Source organism: Aspergillus oryzae, chromosome 6, assembly GCF_000184455.2.
Source record: "Aspergillus oryzae RIB40 DNA, chromosome 6".
NCBI lineage: Eukaryota > Fungi > Ascomycota > Eurotiomycetes > Eurotiales > Aspergillaceae > Aspergillus > Aspergillus oryzae.
The window spans coordinates 1236078-1256512 of record NC_036440.1 but is presented as its reverse complement, the minus strand read 5'-3'; the positions used below and the strand labels follow the sequence as shown (position 1 = coordinate 1256512).

At 47.3% G+C, this 20435-nt stretch overlaps 6 protein-coding genes across 6 annotated transcripts; 4 read left to right on the top strand and 2 right to left on the bottom strand.

The window, feature by feature from the left end:
* Positions 1 to 1059: 1059 nt before the first annotated feature.
* On the top strand, positions 1060 to 2249 carry AO090020000226 (uncharacterized protein; the record flags this gene model as incomplete). The annotated part of the gene is made up of 3 exons (XM_023238103.1): positions 1060 to 1232; positions 1290 to 1377; positions 1662 to 2249. The coding sequence occupies 3 exons, from the start codon at positions 1060 to 1062 to the stop codon at positions 2247 to 2249; spliced, it is 849 nt and encodes a 282-aa protein (XP_023092749.1).
* An 845-nt stretch (positions 2250 to 3094) lies between these two features.
* AO090020000227 (uncharacterized protein) lies at positions 3095 to 3912 on the top strand (the record flags this gene model as incomplete). Its single annotated transcript, XM_001824526.1, has 2 exons — positions 3095 to 3355; positions 3409 to 3912. 2 exons carry the CDS (start codon positions 3095 to 3097, stop codon positions 3910 to 3912), a joined length of 765 nt encoding a protein of 254 aa, XP_001824578.1.
* A 95-nt stretch (positions 3913 to 4007) lies between these two features.
* On the bottom strand, positions 4008 to 4882 carry AO090020000228 (uncharacterized protein; the record flags this gene model as incomplete). Its single annotated transcript, XM_023238102.1, has 2 exons — positions 4008 to 4301; positions 4811 to 4882. The coding sequence occupies 2 exons, from the start codon at positions 4880 to 4882 to the stop codon at positions 4008 to 4010; spliced, it is 366 nt and encodes a 121-aa protein (XP_023092750.1).
* Positions 4883 to 6439: 1557 nt separating this feature from the next.
* AO090020000229 (sulfotransferase family protein) lies at positions 6440 to 7270 on the top strand (the record flags this gene model as incomplete). The annotated part of the gene is made up of 2 exons (XM_001824528.3): positions 6440 to 6482; positions 6534 to 7270. 2 exons carry the CDS (start codon positions 6440 to 6442, stop codon positions 7268 to 7270), a joined length of 780 nt encoding a protein of 259 aa, XP_001824580.3.
* Positions 7271 to 12662: 5392 nt separating this feature from the next.
* Positions 12663 to 14269, bottom strand: chi3 (putative class III chitinase; the record flags this gene model as incomplete). The annotated part of the gene is made up of 3 exons (XM_023238101.1): positions 12663 to 13725; positions 13781 to 13908; positions 14108 to 14269. 3 exons carry the CDS (start codon positions 14267 to 14269, stop codon positions 12663 to 12665), a joined length of 1353 nt encoding a protein of 450 aa, XP_023092751.1.
* Positions 14270 to 18660: 4391 nt separating this feature from the next.
* AO090020000232 (sulfite oxidase) lies at positions 18661 to 20283 on the top strand (the record flags this gene model as incomplete). Its single annotated transcript, XM_001824530.3, has 2 exons — positions 18661 to 18740; positions 18798 to 20283. 2 exons carry the CDS (start codon positions 18661 to 18663, stop codon positions 20281 to 20283), a joined length of 1566 nt encoding a protein of 521 aa, XP_001824582.3.
* Between the last annotated feature and the right edge of the window lie 152 nt (positions 20284 to 20435).

Here is a 20435-nt window from a genome sequence, read left to right as displayed (position 1 = left end):
AGATGTCGGAGTAAACCTAAACTAAGCGCTCATCTTTCGTAGGATCATGGAGGGAGGCTACTGTGGTAGTTCATGTAGTAGTTCAAGTGCGCGGTGCAGCACACGAAGCCACGTAGTATCTGCTTCTGTGCGATTGGCCGCCTGCAGGCAATACATGACTCGCGTGTGCACCAAGGGATCCGTGCGTCTTCGCTTCACTGGCTGTGCAGTATGGGAAAAGGAAGCCTCGTGAGCCTTGTTCTTAGACCACCATCTTAGACAGCCGCACATCCAACGAGCAGATAAGGGTTGACTGAATCATGCCGTACCTTCTGGAATGGCCACGGAGGTTCTGCCACGTCGGCAGTGTGGGATATCGAGTGAGGCGGAAGTGAGGAAGGGTTTGGGGCATCGAGGCACCCCTTGACCAGGAAAGCAACAGGACTTAAATTAACCCTGTGCGTAGATGTGGAGGTAGGTGTGTCTACGGCCTCACATCTTTGAGCGAGTACGTTGGAATGAAACTTCAAGTGCTGTTATCTATTGGCTTCTTTCGACTTCTCTTTGGATTTGTTAACCAATATGCCTCCTACAAGCGTCACCCCGCCATCTACACCCTCACCCAATTCCCTTGACCAACATGTCGTGAGAGCGATTTTTACTCAGCTCAAGACGGTAGCCTCGACTACGGGATTCGATGCCATTCTAGAGGTTTACGATGAAAACAACAAGTTATTGGGCCAGTTGAATTCCAAGGACGAGTACATTGCAAGCCTCAAGAATGAGATAAACGATGAAAAAGAGAGGAAACGCATAGCGCTGGATGAAACGTTCAAGGTTAATGAAGAAGAGAGGACCAGGCATAAAGAAACAAAAGGTGTCGTGCAGACACTTCGAACGGTCATCAGTGAGAAGGATACATGTATTTCCGAGCGGAATAAGAAGGTAGATGAACTTGGGAAACAGGTGAAGAAGCTTCAATCCGACAATGCAAAGGAAAGGGAAAAGGTGGCACTGGCTCAAAAGGAAATCAACGGTTTGCAGCAAAGCATCCAAGACAAAGAAATTACCATTGACAAGATGAAAAAGGCGGGGGCAGACTTGAAAGACAAACTCGCCTCTGCCAAGCAAAGGGTCAAGGAACTGGAAAACGAGGCTCTGGGTCTCAAAGGATCGCTCGCAACAACCCAAGCTAGCCTCGAAAAATTGGAGGGTTATGCTACTAGATACAGTGACATAACTGAAGATTCAGCGTGAGTGTGCATCCTCTATGGGACCATAGCTTCACCCAACACTCTAACGCCATGTAGAATTGAGAGCATGCTCAAGTTTTGGGACTATGCTAAAACCGAAATATTTGCCATGTTGGAAACCGACCTTTCTAATGACACTCTTAGGGTAAGTAGCTGGCATAGTACAACCGTCCCACAATTAGAGAAGGGAAAGGAAGACTGACATAGCCCAATGGGCTGAAACGGTAGAATAATTCAGTATGGGAGAAGCTTCGACAATGTGAACTGGCACGAGACCACCAACTGCCTCTTCCATGTTCCAACACACTGGCGGCGAAGCAAATGAGGCTTGCTCTCATCTTGGCTATCCTCGCCAGAGAGATTAATACGCATATCTTCCTCCCAATATACATCGCACCCGTCGATAACCAATATAACCAATTTCGAAAGGTTCTCGCCAACCAGGCATCTATCGATAGCGAGAAAGAGTCATTCTGTCGATCCATTCTCCTGTCGCTAGATCCAACAACCCAAGACAGGATATGCAGGGTGGGTATTCAAACTGTGGTGAAGAATGTGTTAGAATATCTGGATGAGTTACTCCCAGAAGACCGACGCCTCGCTTTCCATAAAACTCTGGAAGAGGTTGTGCAGGAGGCAGCGAAGATCTGGAAACCGATTCAGGGCAGCAAACGCAGATACGAGCCAGACTTTGACCCGCCGACTGCTGATGATGATTGCGAAGCCTTTACGTTTCCCGTTACCGATAACACTAACACAGAGAAAGGCGCTAAGCCAAAGCACACCAAAAAGATTGCTTTGACTGTGTTCCCCCGATTGTCCATCATAGAAAATAACATGAGCACCGCATACACTACTATTACACAACTAAGCAATTCACAATACGAGTGGATGGCTGCGGAAAGTGAGATGGACAAAGAACCCGCTAGTCCTACTATTGGACGGATCCCCTGGCGAAGGAAATCGAATAATCCAAAGAGTTTATCTCTTCCCAATGGCGGCTCAAAGAAGACATAAGACACTTGGGTTATATATGGCTAAGAAGTGAGCCTTAAGTAATTGGCGGGTTCTGGGAGTTTGACACATAATTAGTAGGTCCTAAATTGCGTTAATGACATGCACGTTTGCGTTCAAATTTAGTTTTATGTCCGATGCATGAACACATAGAAACCAAGTTGATGTTGATTCCGGGAGGATCAGAATATGCATTATAACCCCGCCCCCCAAAATCCTTGATTTATTATATCCTTGAGATATTACCCCACTGTCCTTCTGTGAACTATTAGTAGTTTGGAGGATTTGCGAGTAAAGGTCCTTGTCTCCTTTCCTCCGCAGCTTCCCACCAGGGAACACTGCTTTGCGTAGGTCCAGGATACATGGGATCAACGATTTATAGTAATCCATGAAGCCGTCCTGGACAGTGCGCTCAAAAATGGTTTCATCAGAGACTATTCCCAGCTTCTCATAAGCAAGTTCTTCTGTATCAAGGTAGTTCCATCTTTTATACTTAGTGTTCGCTTTACTAGAGTTCCCATGGATACAGAACCAGAAGAGAACTCAGAAAAAGGATCCTAAATCATGCGAGAATCAATGTTTCCCACCGAAGAGTAATCCAATGGCCATCAATGCTCTTGTCCCTGTTTTGCCTTTTGCCTTTTGCTCCAGAAGATGATTCTTTTTGTCTTGGCCGATGGGCCACGTGACATGGAAGAACGTTGTTACTCTTTAACTTGTTTAGGGCGGGTTCTGTATATCTATCGCGTTGACAACAACTCTTATCCCTTCCGTAGCTCACTGGCTAACATTATTGGTTCTTCACCAGCACCGCGTTTTACAATACTACAGTTCAACTTTTGTTGATTATGGCAGAAGTCCAACAGGACGAACAGGACCCACAGTACCAATTTTTCCTCTATCTTTTCTTGTCGGAAGAAGCTTTAGAGGTCCAAGTCACCAACGACTCCTCTATTACCAATGTTGATGAAGTAGTGAGGCAAGACCCCATGTTAAAGCGATTCGTCGGTTACAAAGATGATATTACCAAACCCAGATTTATCGACATGGGCCGACAGGGCTTTGTCTTCCGGTTCAAGTACAGGGAACAAGACCTCTGCCTGAAGGTGGTATGTCTATGTCCACACCAAGGCCTAGAAATCTCTAATGATTGGGCGTGCAGTTCTATCCATATAAAGCACCATACAATGTTCACAAGGAAGTAGAAGCTTTCATCAGCCCGTTTGGATGTGAATCGCGTGCATTTGCTCGTCTATGCGACCTGCGCGAAAATGGCCACTGGGCGGTGCGGTGTCATGGATGGATGTACCTAACGGACTCCCAGCTTCAGCAGCTTCGGAGAGTATGTGGACGACGGGTGGGGAATGACCCATATTGGGGTAATGCCCGGTGGGCTATCGTGAAGGACTTTATCGCTGATAAGCCACCGAGCCGCCAAGATGAACAATTCCAAAATATCCTTTCGAATTTTTGCATTCCAAAGCGTGGCGGTATCCTGCCTGACGATGTCAAGAAGGAAAATTATAGAGGGGACCGGATTGTGGATCTGGGATCTACTATTACGTTCCCTTTCTATCGTCGTTATGCCCAGGCAGAGGACTTGGATAGGTTCTTCAAGGAGTTGGACCAATATGAATTACCTGAATGGGACAATTCTAATGAGTGATATCGTGGCCCTCTTTTTGTGGCTTCCGAGATCCAAACTATGATTCCGTCCTTGCAATTAGGTCATGTAAGCCTTGACTTCATCTAAATTCCTATCTACAGCTCTTCCCAGATGACATCTCCATTTGTTCCCAGCACCAGACGAAACCACCGTTGTTTCACACGGCTCCAGAATCGATTTTCATCACTGACGAGGTATCTAGGAAGGGTGGCGTCTTTGAGCGTTACTACCAATCCGGTTCCAGATGGATGCCGTTTGGCCGTGCAGACGTGTTCTACCAAGAGGGAGTGATTGTTGGCGATGGCTGGGTTTTGGGGCACCTCGACTAACTGGGCGCCTCCAGGCACTTGCTGTGTTACGGCTCCATTTGACAAGTGGAGGAAACCACGCTGGATTTGTATACAGCTATACAGGGGATAACTATACTCGGTTTGTAAATGGGTTGAATTCCTCGGTGTAGCAGCAAGCATACATATACCCCAGAGTGCCAACCTGACCGTCAGTTTACCGGATCCCTGTGCTGAATACGGGACATGCACCCGTTGCAGGGGTGCAAAGTCAACATCGGTACTGTCGTCTCTATAGCTAGTACCAGAAAGGGACAGTTGATCGACTTGTGAGCTGAGGGAAGATGAATCGGTAACATCGGATGGATTCCGTATATAGCTCCGCTGTGGAGCCCTTGGCTCCCTTCGAGCGCGGTCGGCGCCTATCCCAGTCCCTATATGCTCTGCGCGGCAGGGGATAATGACCAACTCTCGGCCGGTGATGATTGTCATACCCTTGCTGGGTTTACCCACAGTAAGGGTGTCGTCGACTTGGATTTCGGAGTGCTCTTGCTAATGCCACCTTGTGGGCCTCGATGACATCTAGGGATTGAAGAGGCGCATCCACCTACATTGAAAGTATCTGCGCGTTTCCATGCATGTAACATCAATACGTATTCCGCTTCTTCGTCGTGTTGTTTCATTTATAGCTATAACTGGACACGAGGCGAGGGCAAACGCCTCTCTTGCACGTAGAAAGTGGACAGCGCTACCAGCTATATAGCGCCGCACATGTTTATCCGGCCTCATACAAAGCTGCGGCTCTTGCTTCTTGATGAGGTGTAAACTTCGTGGAGATTGTGGAACTTCGCAACTCTCTGACGGGTATGACATTTTGAGCTTGGTCTCATGCCAACGAGGTGTAGAAAGGAAATTCTGACGGGCTTCAGGCAATCAGCAATGTAATAAAAAGTGTCAATGATAAAGTGAATAGTCAAACAACGTGGTATAATTGACATATACTTTCCAGGAAAGAGGGATGAGGATTAAATTTTCTCCCTGGTTGCATTCACTACATCGTACCGTGAATGACACTACTATGGAATATCTCAAAGACTGCTCTAGCGATTGTCAGCCACAATACCATACTACGTTCAGCATCGTCATCCCTCAAAGTCACGATTGTATGCGTGAAAGGTACCTAACAGCAACTCCACAAGGTCTGTATAAGCTGTTGACGATCGTCTGAGACAAAGCAGCTTACTGTACTCATAGAGATGACGATTCGGACGACATTGCTTCCCTCCTTCCCTAATGCGTCTCACACCGCCTTTCCAGATTTTAGATAGATAGTATGGCAGTAATAGTATCGTTTTTGCCAGCTGTCGCAACGAATCGAGGTCCGTGAATGGGTACCTTTGTAGGCATAATCTAGGCCTGTGGCTAATGAATGCAATCATATCAAATAAATCCCGAATTTTGGCACACCTACTATTCAATCAGTATTCTATCTAGGGACAATCAATCTACTCAAGGGAGTCAAGAGTGGTTCCACTGCGGGATAGGAGTTGGTTGACGTGGTAACTACACTGGATCTTTCACGTTCTTCCATCGAGAATATTCACGCAATTGTCATAGCATTCTAACTAACGAAGTGATGGCGTAGGCTTGGTTACTCTACTGTATGATATACTAGCGGACTCATGCGAGGACGAACCAAAACTCAAAAATGGGCCAGTTTTGAACCCTTATAGCTCGACCAATCTTTGAGGAATTTTGAGTTCAGATTTAAAGGTAGGAGTATCAAAACTATGAAAAGCCGCCAATAAACCAAATTTATTCACATTAGGCTTCGGAATTGTTGACTTTTCCTTCACAATTAGACTCTTTAAGCTAGCCATTTACTGTATGCTTAATTTGAAAGTAGCATAACAAGGACTAGTTGAGTGATATGCATGTAAAACTGGCTATTATTTGAAGATCATTTTCCATCCGGTAAATGATGACGAAATCAAACCTTATTGATGTGATCGACGAACATATATTCCCTCCAAAGTCCACCCACATATTCAACATATACGTTACTGCTCTCGGATATCTCCTTCTTCCCGGCAACAACCCAGCCAACCTCCCGGGATAGACCCTGGAATAAATACCCCCCGATAAGATTCAAATAACCCACCCCGCCCAGCCCAACTCTACTAAAAAACCACAAAATGCCCCGACTGATCGACCGCGAACCCAATACGCGTATAAAACCCATGCGCATCCTCTGCCTGGGTCTAACCCGAACCGGGACAAACTGTAACAACTACCCACGACCATCCAAAACATACCACTAACAAAAAGCCACAGCCCTAGTCGTGGCCCTCCGGAAACTAGGCTACACACCTTACCATGGCTCCGAATGTTTCAAGTCCCCACCACGGGACTTCAACCTCTGGATCGAAGCATTGAAATGTAACTTCTTCAACCCGGACCCCAAGAAAATTCCCCGCTACGGCCGCGAAGAATTCGATCGTCTCATCGGTTCCTACGACGCCGTCCTGGACATCCCGGCCTCAATGTTCTGGGAAGATCTCATCCACGCATACCCAGACGCAAAGATAATCCTCACAACCCGGGACTTCGATTCCTGGTGGGTGTCCATGGACAAGACTCTATTTCGGTTCATCCGGATGCCGTTCTTTCGGTACTGGCAGTATTTCGATCAGAAGGAGGTTGGGCCGCTGTATAGAATGTCTGAGCTGGTCTGGAGGGTTTTTTGTGGGAACTGCTACGAGAAAGAGGTTTGCGAAAAGGCGTTTCAGGAGCATTATCGGAAAGTGAGGGAGGCTGTTCCGGAGGAGAGGAGGTTGGAGTTGAAGGTGGGTAGGGATGGGTGGGATGTGCTGTGTCCGTTTCTGGGGGTCGAGGTTCCTGCGGAAGAGTGGCCGAGGGAGTATCCTGCTAGGGCTCTGAATGAGAATATAGATATGGCTTTTTGGGGGGCTGTTCGGACGATTCTGTTCTGGGTTGGATTTGGGGTGGTGGTTGTTTTGGGTGTGGTTTGGATGGGTGCGTATGCTGGGAGGTATCATGATGAGATTTGATTGTTATATGGAGTAGGATATCAGTTGTATCCGTACCACTGTTCTACCTTAACTCAAGAAATTCAGAGCGATAGTGGGATTTCTGTGGGTTATTAGTTGCCATGTCAGACAAGACAAACCAGAAGTGAGGATTCATATAGAGTTTAACATGATAACATGCAGGTGAGAGGTAAACCGAGCTGCGTTGATGATGTTGGGCCAATAAAGAAGACGAATAGAGATGATTTACGACGGCGAAGGGATATTTTCGAGCCATACACTTACACCATCCGAATCGCATGAAGCCAGGAGGGCTTCTGCCTAGGCGGGATACATGGTGACATGGAATGCCTAGGCGGGATACATGGTGACATGGAATGCAGGTGACTGATTTAAGCCCTAAGCAACTATGTCACTGGGCCAGCCTCAACTGGAGACTATATTAATGGTATATACTCTCCCTTGCTTATAAGTTTACTGTCACCCGAGCTAGTGTGCAATGGTGCATAACCTCAATCAATCAATAGCAACTTTGTAACTATATACTTTGCTCGGCGAGGCACCGTTGCAGAGCGTGGTGTCATGTAAGATGAAGATAAGTAGTCAGTCTGAGCGGCGTTTTTAATTAGAAGCGAACATCAGCGACGGTTACGAGCTGCGGACGAATCAAAGCATTTGACGAGATATTTATATGATATTGCAAATGGACTTCAATGAGTGCATTACTCGCATGGCTCATAGCAGTGCCTTTCGCATTTTTGTTCGTATGATCTTCAGAGTTTGCAAAAGAGGAACTCCACCTCCCACGATGCCAACGTCATCCAGACCAAATGCGTCCCAAGCAGGGAGCTGCCCAAGCTATAGCAAGGCAGACATGAATAAAGACAAAAGACACACTGCCATCCAATACAGAATATATCTAAGCCATAACAGCTTATTGATACCTCCTGCCACGGAACAGCTGCCAATTGAATGTCCGAGAGAAATTTCGACCCAATTTCACAGAATTAGCCAACTAGGCTAGTTAATGTTAACTGAAGGGCTTTTGTGTGAATCTTGCATCGCCTTATGGCCAGCATTAAGTCGGGTGTAGGATCTATCCTGGACAATATACAAGACAAGGCATTTTACAATTATCACTTGTAACCAACACTCTCGTCTTTTCGTCTCCACTTCTCCCTATCTAATCTGGGATGTATAGTCATCTTGCAATGTACAAAAGAGCCCATCCTTGATTACCTTAAGGGAAAACCTGCTTTAAATCAGGCAAACCTCCATGAGTTGGCTATAGTGTCAAACTGTCTATTTTAGTAGCCTCAGCAAGGGCTACACGCTAAGGACGCAACCTACTGGGTAAAGCTACGGGATGCAGCCATGACCAGAACGCAAGAATCTGACTTTCAGAGGATCCAATCGTCATAGTCAATGATTTTGGTGTGCTGGCTGAGGTGAAATGTTACGTCATCCTAGTGACCACCTATGGCATCCTCATAGGGCTTTGCTGGAAGGAAAGTGTTCGCCTGTTGTGGAATTTCAGGACTGAGGATGGGACGGTACGTGGTGGAGATGGAAAGGATTACGACTCGCAGAATGTAGCTGCACACGCAACCTTACACTTCTCATGGGCTTTGGCAGATACGACGGTTCAAATCTTGAAGGCTGGGCAGCTGTACCCGATAATGACCATTAAACCACCATTTGCCACACATACCGGCTCTTCGTCACTATGCTATAACCGAGGCCATGCTCCTTCGTCATATACCTAAAGAACAAAAGCTCCACTGGCCGGACGAGTGCCATTTGGAAGCAGAATGGCCCATTTTACGAGTTTATTGGCCTAGTAAGGTCTTATAATATCTTATCCAAATAGCCGGCTCGAGCAACTATGCTACTGATTGACTTCTTTCCCCAATATGGGAGGGATACTAAGTCACCACGAAGCTTAGATCGAAGGCAGAGGCTCATCCAACAGCCCCTACCAGACCTTAGTAAAGGACCCTGCAGCATTACGATAATAAAATATTGTTCAGGCAATCGACACATTGAGGATTTACACACTTTTGGAGGAGAATGAGGGAAATCACCAGTTCAGAATAATTTTGGACGGGAAACTACTAGCACACTATCAACCTGACCGTAATAAGCCGATTGAGCAAGTCATGGACAAGGGGGATGTCGCTGCGAATTGATTCTCCTCCTCTTCGCGGACACCCTGAGTGGAATCTCGGCGACTATCTTGCTGACATCTTTGACCTTAGCACTATGTCTGCTGTATCGCGCGGTAAACAGCCGGAGGTGCCGGTCGCTCGCATTGATGTTGACTATCTCACCGAGGAGTTCCTCGTACCCGTTGCTTCTGATCAAGAAGATAAGTCGTGCGGTAAGACTCAACCGGGCCATGCAAGTCAAACCGATAGACTATCCTACCATAGTTTGTTGGAATCCAAGAAGACCACTCAACTCTTTCAGTGCCAGAGGGAGGCACATAAAAGAACCGGCCGCTGCACATCACGCGTTAACACCAGGCCCGTCGTCCCCTAGCGGCCTTTCTAATAGATATAATACTATACTCTATACCTTTCCTGCAGCCGTGCAACTAACAGGTCTCGGAGTAATCTCAGATGCACTCGTAGGGTGAAAATGTTGGGACGTATATGATATATGCCCGGAGCTGGATCAACTAACTATTCAGTGTGAATCTATCAATTGGCCGGGAATACATTATACGAAGGAGAAAGCGAGGACACGAGCTCGCTCGTCGGTGTCTAGATTAGGTTCTTAAGTAGGAGCAGGAGATTTTCGGCAGACATTCTCCCATGGCCCGTACCAACCGGTGGTGTAGGAATGTATGGCAAAACGGCGTGACCAGCGATTATCGGGATTTGCCTTGCGGGATTCGACGTAGTAGTGGTGTGACGACCTACGACCGCTTTACATTCTGGCCTAATAGAACAGGATATTGCTCTCACTGCATCCCATCTAGGACGATGGTATGTCTTCCACCATCACCTTAGTTGGTACTCAGCTATTCGGTGTTGGACCCTTTTTTGTGCACAAGTCTTAGCTTGCTATGAGGTTCAAGGTACCATCCCGTGAGACAGCAGCCTGAGTCACACTATGTCAAGGAAATTTACAGCTCATCAAGGCGCCATGGAAACCATAACACTGTCCATTTCATAAAAACTTTCTGGAAGGTTGCTTACTCGGCAGGCTTGACCTTAAGCGCTCCGAAGTCCAAGTTCTTCTGCGATCAGATTGATATTCTAGGCCATCAATGTACCAGAACCGGTATCCGACCTTCCGCAAATAAGCTCGACACAATAGCCAGTTGGCGGACGAGTCTTCAGAGCTGTTTGGCTTGACACAACTTTGTAGATCGAACGAGGCTCTTTTGATAATTCTAGGAAGAGCCATGATACCCCTGGGCAGTGCTAGAATCTGCTAGCTCGATCGGAAGACTCTTACTCAACTTGAACCGCGACGCAATCTCGATATTGCTAATGACCCAAACGATTACAATTCAAGAGCTGCCAGGAGGTCGGACCTAATGGACATATGACTTGGCGGAAAGCTAGGCCTTTTATGATATGGTGACTGGGATCTTCTTGGTGTATATTTGTAGGTAGAAGTGCGCTTTGCAAACGCAATGCCAACTGTGATCTCTATGAGCTTTTCCTCGCCGCACTATTCCGTACTGGTTGGCCAAGACCCCCCAGGGAATGCTAGGGAATGCATATGACTTGTCTCTCATTCTCAGATGGGCCAACGGGCATTTCTTGAACGATGACGAGGAGGGAGGGGTGTGAATATATCTGACATGATGGCTTTTGAACAGGTTGCTGGGGCACACTGAGCGCGGTGGCCAACTCGCTTCCTACATCTGCGGGTTGGCACCCTTGTCACGCACATTATGGAGAGGTCTGGTCTTATTGTCCACCAAGGCTGGGGCCCAGAGATGGTGAAGTTCGTTTACCACATGCCCTCCGGGCAGGAAGCTGTTTAACAGGATTATGTTGATAATGATTACGGCTTGTTGGAACTGCTATGTTTAATCCAACAACCAAGGGCATGCATTCATCTTCGCAGTGCCGAAGCGCATACTGGATGAAGTGCTTCGTAAGTCCATAGACTTATGATTTGGACGGTAATTTATGGGAACTTATGTATTACACGTCTACCAAGAGGAGCCTCCGTACTAGCTTCATAACAGGGAAAACGCTGGAATATAGCCTATAAAGGCTAGTACGCCTTTATAGAAGGGAAAACACCAGCAGTCGTCACTTACGGCCAACATATTCGTTAAAGAACTCCAACTGGAAGTGTCCTCTCTACCGAAACATCTAATCATTCATGTACACATCCCGCTAAAACACCTGTTGTGCCATTAATACCATCAATTTCTGGAGAATTTCGGCGCCGTGAAGCGTTTATGCTTCGACTAATACTCATAAAAAGAGAATCTTTTGCTTCTCCTGTCCTTCAATCCTGTCAGTCCCGCAGCTCTGGTGAAAATGGAGTCAATAATAATGTCACCCCAATGCGCATGTGTCTGGAAATCAGTCATAATCTTCGATGCTCTCCATAGTTGGTGCTGGTACTACCTAAGATCCATCAACATCGCCACCTCCACCAGCTCCTGATTTGCGTATTCAGCTACAACCCTCCCGGGACCCCTATTGTCGCTTCTTCCTCACTAGTGAAGAGATTGTAATTAACCTCCCCGGCAGTTATCTCTATAGAAAAGGCTACTAGGACATTTCGGACCTAGGGAAAGGACCTGCGCAGTTTGTAGCACGAGATCGATTTTGCGCGGGACGAGATTGACAAAAAAGAGGAACCCATCATGGGTGACTTTTCTTAAGTCATTTCTCATGAACCACCATCTTGATAATATAAAGTCATGTCACGGGCGAATTGCGGATGGCATTATGGGTACAGACATCAACATGGGGAATGTGGACGGGGAGGGGAATGAGTATATGTAATGGCAGAGAACACTATCACGAAGTTGATCGACCTAATCAATGTTTCCACAACGAATGCAACCGATTTCCACAAAGTCTACATTGGCTAGCGTGGGCGTCTCGCGGTCCGGACCACAGGGTTGTTGACAGAAAAGAAGGGATACAGAAAGAATATAGGAAGGATCAAGGAACGGACTTCGCCTCAGCTGCCAGAGACAAGTCCAATGATAATGGAAATGGAAATAACTACAGGACAACAGCAACTGCGCCATTTTTTATTGAGTAGAAGAAGCCCTGCTCTCATGTGTTCCTGCAAGGGATACTACTGGATGAATTTACAAGCCTTTGTTAATATAGCTCTATCATGTAGAACATTCTATATCTCCATAACTTCCTACGAAAATGTACTGAGGGCTCCAGAGGAAAAGATGTACACACAATATAGCACCTCAAGAACAAGGTGCGACACCAGTAGATCCAGGGTAGTCACAATATACGCCCGAGCCACTCTGGGCACAAACCAACCCCGCGGGACATTGTTGCATCACCCACCTACCATTGTCACAAATACCAAACTGACTGCCATTGCAAGAAAAGGCTCCACTAGTGGGGCATGTTTGTCCAGCGATCGGACACACAGTTGAGGTTGGTGAGGCTGTTGGCTTACTCGACGTTGGACTAGCGGTGGAGGACTTCGTAGTGGTAGTCAAGGTGGTGCTTGTAGATGTAGACTTTGTCGTCGGTGTAGGTGAGGTCGTCTTCGATGTTGTAGTCAGGCTCGTCGTCGGAGTTGTAGTCGGGCTCGTCGTCGGAGCTGGAGTAGTCCCCCCTCCACCCAAAGCTGACCTGAGTCCTGAAAGAAAGCCGGTGTTGGCGTATACCTGACTTGCATCCCAGACCATGACCCCTCCGAAACTACTGAACTGTTTCACGTACTTGATAATCTCGCTAACAGTCGATATAGGCTGGTACCCAGTGCCGGCAGCGCCCTGGTTGCCTGGGACACCGAGAAAGACTTTCGCGTTTTTGTTCAGAGAGGTCTCCCGAGCCCACTTGTCCCAGACATCGAAATTGAAGTTATTCTGTGCTGCGCTACCGGGGACGAATGCTTGAAGTCCGCAATAGTTGTTGTAGAACTGGATCCATATCGCATCGAAGTACACAGCGCCATCGAGCATAGGGCCGTCCGCCGCGTCCGGGTAAGGACACTGCGGTGCAGCTGTGGTATAGTATTTCTTCGAGGTATCGCTGGCGTAATAGGACCGCAATTGGTTTGCAAAGGCGGGCATGTTGTTGACAGTTGCCTCGAAGTCAAAATCGAAACCGTCAACTACTGCGTCTCCGAATGGTCGTTTCACAGAGGGATTGGAAACTGGTCCGAATGTCTCCCAGATCATCTTGGCACCGGCAGTTGCGGCTGCTTCGTTGGTAAAACCGCCTTCATTGTAAGTGGCTCCTCCGATCGAAAGGAGAATTGTTCGCCCGAGTGATTGGCATTCTTTTATATCCTCACTAGTAACACAGTGGAGTCAGCAAATTTATTGTGTACGGGTTAGAGTATACCCACGCTATTTGAGGACAGTCCAGAAGCTGGGTCCCTGGAAATGCGGTGCAGTTGTCGCCGGCATTTGCGAAATTGACTTCAGGGACACCACCGGCTCCGTTAATTCTGGTGAGGAAGGAGATTTGGTATACCTAGTTGTGCTGTTAGTGAAACTCTTAAGGACGTTAGCGCCTGTTGAGGTAATACATCTATGTCCGTCGCTGCACACGACATGGGTGGTATCGTCAGCTGCTGCTTCCTTACTCAGTGTATAGTCAGGCTTACTCCTGCAGTAATGTGACAGACGTTGTTGAACATATGGACCGGTAGATTGCCCAAAGGAGTTCTGACCTGAGAGGTCATGTCAGTTATGGCACAGATTATGCGCTTGGCGTGATATTTACCCCAATAAACGGCGATATTGTTTGGACTGTTCAATCTCAACGCGGCCAGCGCGCCTTTGAAAGAAGCCAGAGCAAGTGTGAAAAGTGCAACAGTCTTTGAAGAAGACATGATGGGGTATCATGGAACACAATGGCGAACCGGCTTGAAAGACTTATGCATCTGTTGAGTATCGCTCAACATGCAGGAATGTTGAGCCTTATTATACATCTTTCGACAAGGCTCTTGATCAGCAAACAGATTGTTGAATTATATCATCTGTGCTCATTCCGAGTCATCTGCGTTTGTCATGGGTGTTTGAGACCGGCCTTTGTGAGTTTTACACAAACATTCCTTGGCTTCATTCTTTGATCTCAATAGTCCGAGGCATCGCTGAGACGATAATGGATTTCGGCGGAATGTAACCTTCACAACTTACTAGGATAAGAACGCTAAAAGGGTCGAAGGGAAGACGATGGTCGTTTGCACGCGATTCGTTTCAAACGGAATTACAGGGCGACGCCGCTATGGTGTGCACTACGAGATGCTAGCGAAGGAGTACAAAGATGCTTGGCTAGTGTATCTGGAAGGCATGACAAACGGCAGGGCGTCATGGAGATCCGATAATGATCGGGATTGAAAACCTAGATGGTTGCCATGTTGTCGCGGCTAAGCATTCTTATCCGTCAGGTGAGTAGCCCTAAGAGATCGCCATGCAGGTGATCTGATCACCTCTTTTGGCAGTATGATCTTGACAACCTTGTCTAAAGGTCCCGATATATTAACCGCTGCCCCTGCATGATAGTCCATGTTGGATAAGGAGGGTTTCACAAGAGGGCTACATAGAACAACGGCTATTCGATAATGGTTAAATCAATGCAACACTACCGGGTAACCACATGCCGGCATGGGAAACGAAGCAAACTCGCTGACTCGCTCAAAAGGCCTCATGACGGCCCGTCTAGACTCTCATGTCACATTCTTTGGCGCCCCCGCTACCCCGCGACTTGACAAGGGATGTCCTAAATTTCTGGAAACGTGTCAGGAACATCTGCTACCTGTGAGTTAAGTTACCATGAAACTGTATCATCCCTTGTAGCCGTCACTCTGCGGGTTCTGTCTTATGCACCTTCCACGTGCGATATTACCTCTTCCAGGCCTTAACAACTTCATTTGTCAGCCTTGCAATCTTGTACCAGGCACAATCAATGAGAATTCCCGCCCCTCAGCCACTTGCTGCATGTTCGAAACGTTGCGTGGCACCCATGGCCTCGATCTCATTTTCCCTTGACGCCATGGAATGCGAAGGATCTAAGACACGACAGCCCCTTCGTCAATATATAGCGATCCCTTCACTCTGATTCGCACATCATTTAAATAACCTTAAGTATTCGGTAGGCATTTGTACACATCGTTGTCGGCGCCGAACTTCACCCAGAATATTTCGGACATCCCTATATTATGACTGGTGCACCATGGTTGCATTCTTTGTTTCCTATAATTTAAGGCCTTATTATTTTTTTTTCTTGGCCACGAGGAACGTAAACCTCGAGATGATATCTACCTTATCTAAATTACAGGTCGCTTCGTCGGGGCTAATGGTTGGCTTTTGTGCTCCGTAACTCATCATGAGACCCAGTACACCAACACCATAGAACGTCGATAACTATCAGTTTGCCATAGAGCCATCCGTACTCGCACTTATGTCGAGTGCTTCTAGCTACTAATTTGATAAATGTTACTATCAGAGTTACACCGGTTTGGTCCGAACAAAGAGGTCCTGATGGTCATAGGCCTGTGATGGTTATCACATATAGAAGTATATTAACGTTGCTGTTCACTCCAACCGCCCATGTGCTTGCTATCGGTACTCCGCTCGACCGAAAATACTACGTCCTCTCTGGCCTAACCCTATAATGTATGATATGCAAAAAGATGATATTCATCACGATCATACCATACCCGATTGATGTCGATATAGTGAGGTATCTTCGAGCATAGCGTAGACTCTCCATCGGAAAGGTTACCTGTAAGCATTCAATACTATTCAGCAGGTCATCTGATGGAGATTGTAACTATACCTCCCTTTTCATGCTACATTGACGGGGTATGGACTACGGTGCTGTTGGGTTGATGCACTTTGTTGGTCCAAGTGACTCCTTTTTTTTATCATGATATGCAGTCATTTTCTGTAGATGTATTGGATATCCAACAAGTCAAGATGGTAACCCGTATAGTCACTTTTACTACTGAGATATGTGCGTATGGTTAGTGTGACATACTGTTCTAGTGATGTGTAGTGATGTGCACTCTGTACGTCTGACCAAATAAACACCCAGTCATGTCTTGTTGACAATCTGTCATCTACAGAGTGAAGGCTCAGGGATACTCGGTTAAGGGTTATCTGTACACGGTAAACGAACAAATCGACGCCAACCTATTACATTGTTGTCAACGAGACTGTGGGCAAACGACAAAGGTCGAGCTCCGTTGGGATACTATCTCAACATCTTACAGAATGATCTATGAAACAACACTGAACGAGTACGAAACTTCATTCCAGAGATTGAATTTAATCCAGATAAAATTAGGTGCAACATATCTATGTGTTGGTGCTCCGGGTATCCTGATACAAGGAAGGATTAACAGCTAATATTGGATTCCTGCTTAAATATATATACTGATGCTTATGCGCGCAGTTAATGTCAGAATCATGGTGTAGCTAGCTGAATTTTATAAGCGTGGGTTGATCAGACCCAATTCAAGCTAATGTCGTATTCTAGTCTTTTGAAAGCATGTTATTGGATGGATAGTCCAAGGTATGAGCTTAATTCCAATATTATTGGGATCTATTATATCCAACTGAGCAAGACAAGTCGTACCAAAAGCGATCCAGTTCATAGTACTACTATTTCATCTAGTATCCATACTTAAGGTGATGACTGCATACAAAACCCAATGATTGGCTAGCCATTCTTCCTGAGAAAGCCAACAATTTCTACGATGGTTGTTGTATTCCGAGCAGATCGACCTGTACTAGGGGCTTGGGACAAGCGACATGACGAAAAAAGGGACACAAAACGGCACAACAAAAATTAGTACTCTTACCTGATGAAGTTTGGGCAGACAAACTCTTGGTAAGTTCATTAGGAACTACCGCGTGATCCCGATTGCATGAGACTTAGGGAACAGAACAAAAGACCCACACATCATGTGGACTTGATAATGGCATTTAGCAGACGTACACAATAGTGCTAAACGTTAATTTCGAGCCATCGACCCATTGATATACAATATGTGAAGGTAAGTTGCACACTCGGCTTGGCTCCTCATAAATATTGGGAATTAGGGTTACATCGGCCGAGATTGACTGGCCAGACCCTTATCACGGCCAAGGTGGCCCACTATGAGGTCACCATCTTAACAATTGTTTGTGAACTGCTTATCAGGGCATAGCTGTTTCGCTTCACCTCCACTGCGGTGGGCTCGTATCGTCCAATTGAATTCATTACGAAGGCCAAGCTTATCGGAACCATTTGCCGAGGTTTCCAATTGGAAGTGTCTCCAACCTGAAATAGCTGCGTTTGGCGTCAGGGCATTCCGCTTGGTATGTAGGGTCAATGAAGGTGAGGATCCTAGGGCCAAGCCCTGGGGGTGGGCATCCCGCATGAGTACCGCGGAATGGAGGAAGTATAGCTTCTGGATGAATCACTACATCCTGGACGACTGACAGCTTCTGGTTTTGACAAGTAATGTATCCCCCATGGCTGAATTCAGAAAAAATTGGTTTCTATCGAAAATACAAAGACCAGCCACCCCGCCCTAGATTCATCCGGGAGGCTATATCCTCACATTCCAGTGTCATCCCTAGAATTATCTCCTAGAGATAGCGTGCCCCACCACTCTGCAGTATGAGGTGATGATGATCCTCTCCATCTCCGTTATTGGTAGCCACGCCATACCCACCGGATCGGAAATTTCTCTTACCCAGACCGATGGAAGTCATTGGTAATACCAGTCTTAGTGTCAGTAGAGTTAAGCCCTGGACTGGGACGTTCTGGACTGTTTCCGGAACCTTGTCAATTAGAGTATATGATTGGTGTATTACTATTTCCACTTGCGGAAGGTCGAGCTGCCCCGCTCCAGCTCATGTCCTGACGTTGCGTAGTATATAAGAATAGATTGCGTTACGCCGACAGACCCGTTTCAAATTACTGCATGATCAATTATAAGTAATGTCCCACTTGAAGAAATTCGAACGGAAGGTTGAGCGCAAAGTCGAGAACCTTGAACACAGACTTTCGCACGACGCTCACCAACACCAACAACAGCAGAAGGGCAAACCTACCGGCAAGATGCAGGACACACCCGGCCCCAAGATCAAGAATGAGGTGAAGAAGCAGATTGAGAACCGTCCCGATGAGTGGAAGATCGAGCAGGGTATCAATGCCGCGAAGCTGCCGTTCTTGGACCAAAGTGGCCCTGAGACTGTCTACATCCAGCCCAAGGTCTGGGATGGTAAGATGACCAAGGACGAGGCGGCGATTAAGGCGGTTGGTGACCCTAAGAAGTTGTTTCCTCGTGAAATCGAGGGATGGAAGGGGTAATTTCCACTCCCCAAATTTTATATCTCAATAGCCCAGTAACTAATTGTTCGCAGATATGTCGAGTGGGAGGAATACCCTGAGAGAAAGAAGGCCGCCCACAAGATCCTCACCTCCCAGGCCTTCCCTCCCAACCCTGAATACCAGATGGGCCCTATCCCTGACACCAACCCCGTGCTGCCCGGAACCCACTGGAAGCAGTGGCATCATGCCGTGGGTGGTGAGCTTACGGACGTGCCTGAAGACTCCTGGAACACCGTGCTGAAAGAGAAGCACCCCGAAATGCTCCATCTTCTGCAATTCCCCTACAACGGTGAGCCTCCCAAGCGACTCACTACCGCCCAGCCGGTCACACCCAACTCTCTTCACTTCGTCCGGAATCACGGCGGTATCCCATTGATCGACAAGGACAAGTTCTTCTTGAAGCTGGACGGTCTGGTCAAGAACCCCAAGACATATACTATGGATGATTTGATGGACGAGTCGAAGTTCCCTCGCATGAAGAAAATGATTACCATGCAGTGTTCTGGAACCCGTCGTATCGAGCAGATCTCGCTCTACGCTGGTCAGGGTGATGAGGTTCCTCAGGCTCCTTGGGCTGAAGGTGCGATCGGAACAGCTGAATACGTCGGTATCAGCTTGAAGAAGGTCATCAAGGACTGCGGTGGTCTTCTTGAGGGCGGCAAACACCTCGAACTCTACGGTGCCGAAACCTACTTCAAGAACAACGAAGCGATGAACTATGTTGTCAGTGTGCCCTGGTCCAAGGTCAAGGCCAACGAAGTGATGCTTGCCTGGGAGATGAACGGGGAACCCCTGCCCAAGATCCACGGATACCCCCTGAGAGTGATGGTTATGGGATACATCGGTGCTCGCAGTGTCAAGTGGCTGTATCGGATCAAGGCCATCGAGACACCCAGTCTGGCACCAGTCCAGAGCAAGGAATACCTGTACTTCAACCAGCAGGTTGGCAAGCACAACCAGCGTCCGACAGATGGTATCCAGATCCAGGAGATGCCGGTCAGCTCTGCAATCATGTCTCCCTGGAAGAACCAAGTCGTCATCCACAACGGCAAGATCCGCTGTAAGGGCTGGGCCTACTCCGGTGGTGGCAGATGGCCCGAGCGTGTGGAACTCTCGTCAGACGGCGGGTTCAGCTGGTACCCTGTGCCTCTGGAGAACATGTCCGAAAAGGGCCAGTGGACCTGGCGTACCTGGGAGATCGACCTGCCCTGCGACGTGGAGGGCTGGATCGAGATTGTCTGCCGTTGCTGGGATAACTCTCTGAACACACAGCCCTTGGCTGTCCGTGCCGCATGGAACTGGGGTCTGCATGTCACTAGCTCCGCGCACCGAATCTCAGTCTACAGTATCAACAAGAGCCGGCCATTGACTGCGGAGCGCTTGGAGATGCTCAAGGCTCATGGACAGCCTCTTGCTCCTATCACCTGGCCTGAAGAGCTTCAGACTCAGTCCTGGGATGAATATAAGGACTTCTTCAAGAAGTACCCGAGAGATCCTGATAATGAAGCAGTTTGTTAAGTGCGGTACGACTAAAATTGGCAACTGTTTTGGCAACTTCTGCTTATGACTTTGACTACGATGCGTTGTGGGGATGGTTAATAGTGCTTTATGGTATAGTTAGCAAGTATATGCTAAATTGATGAATATGAAATTATTATTTTACCTGCCTC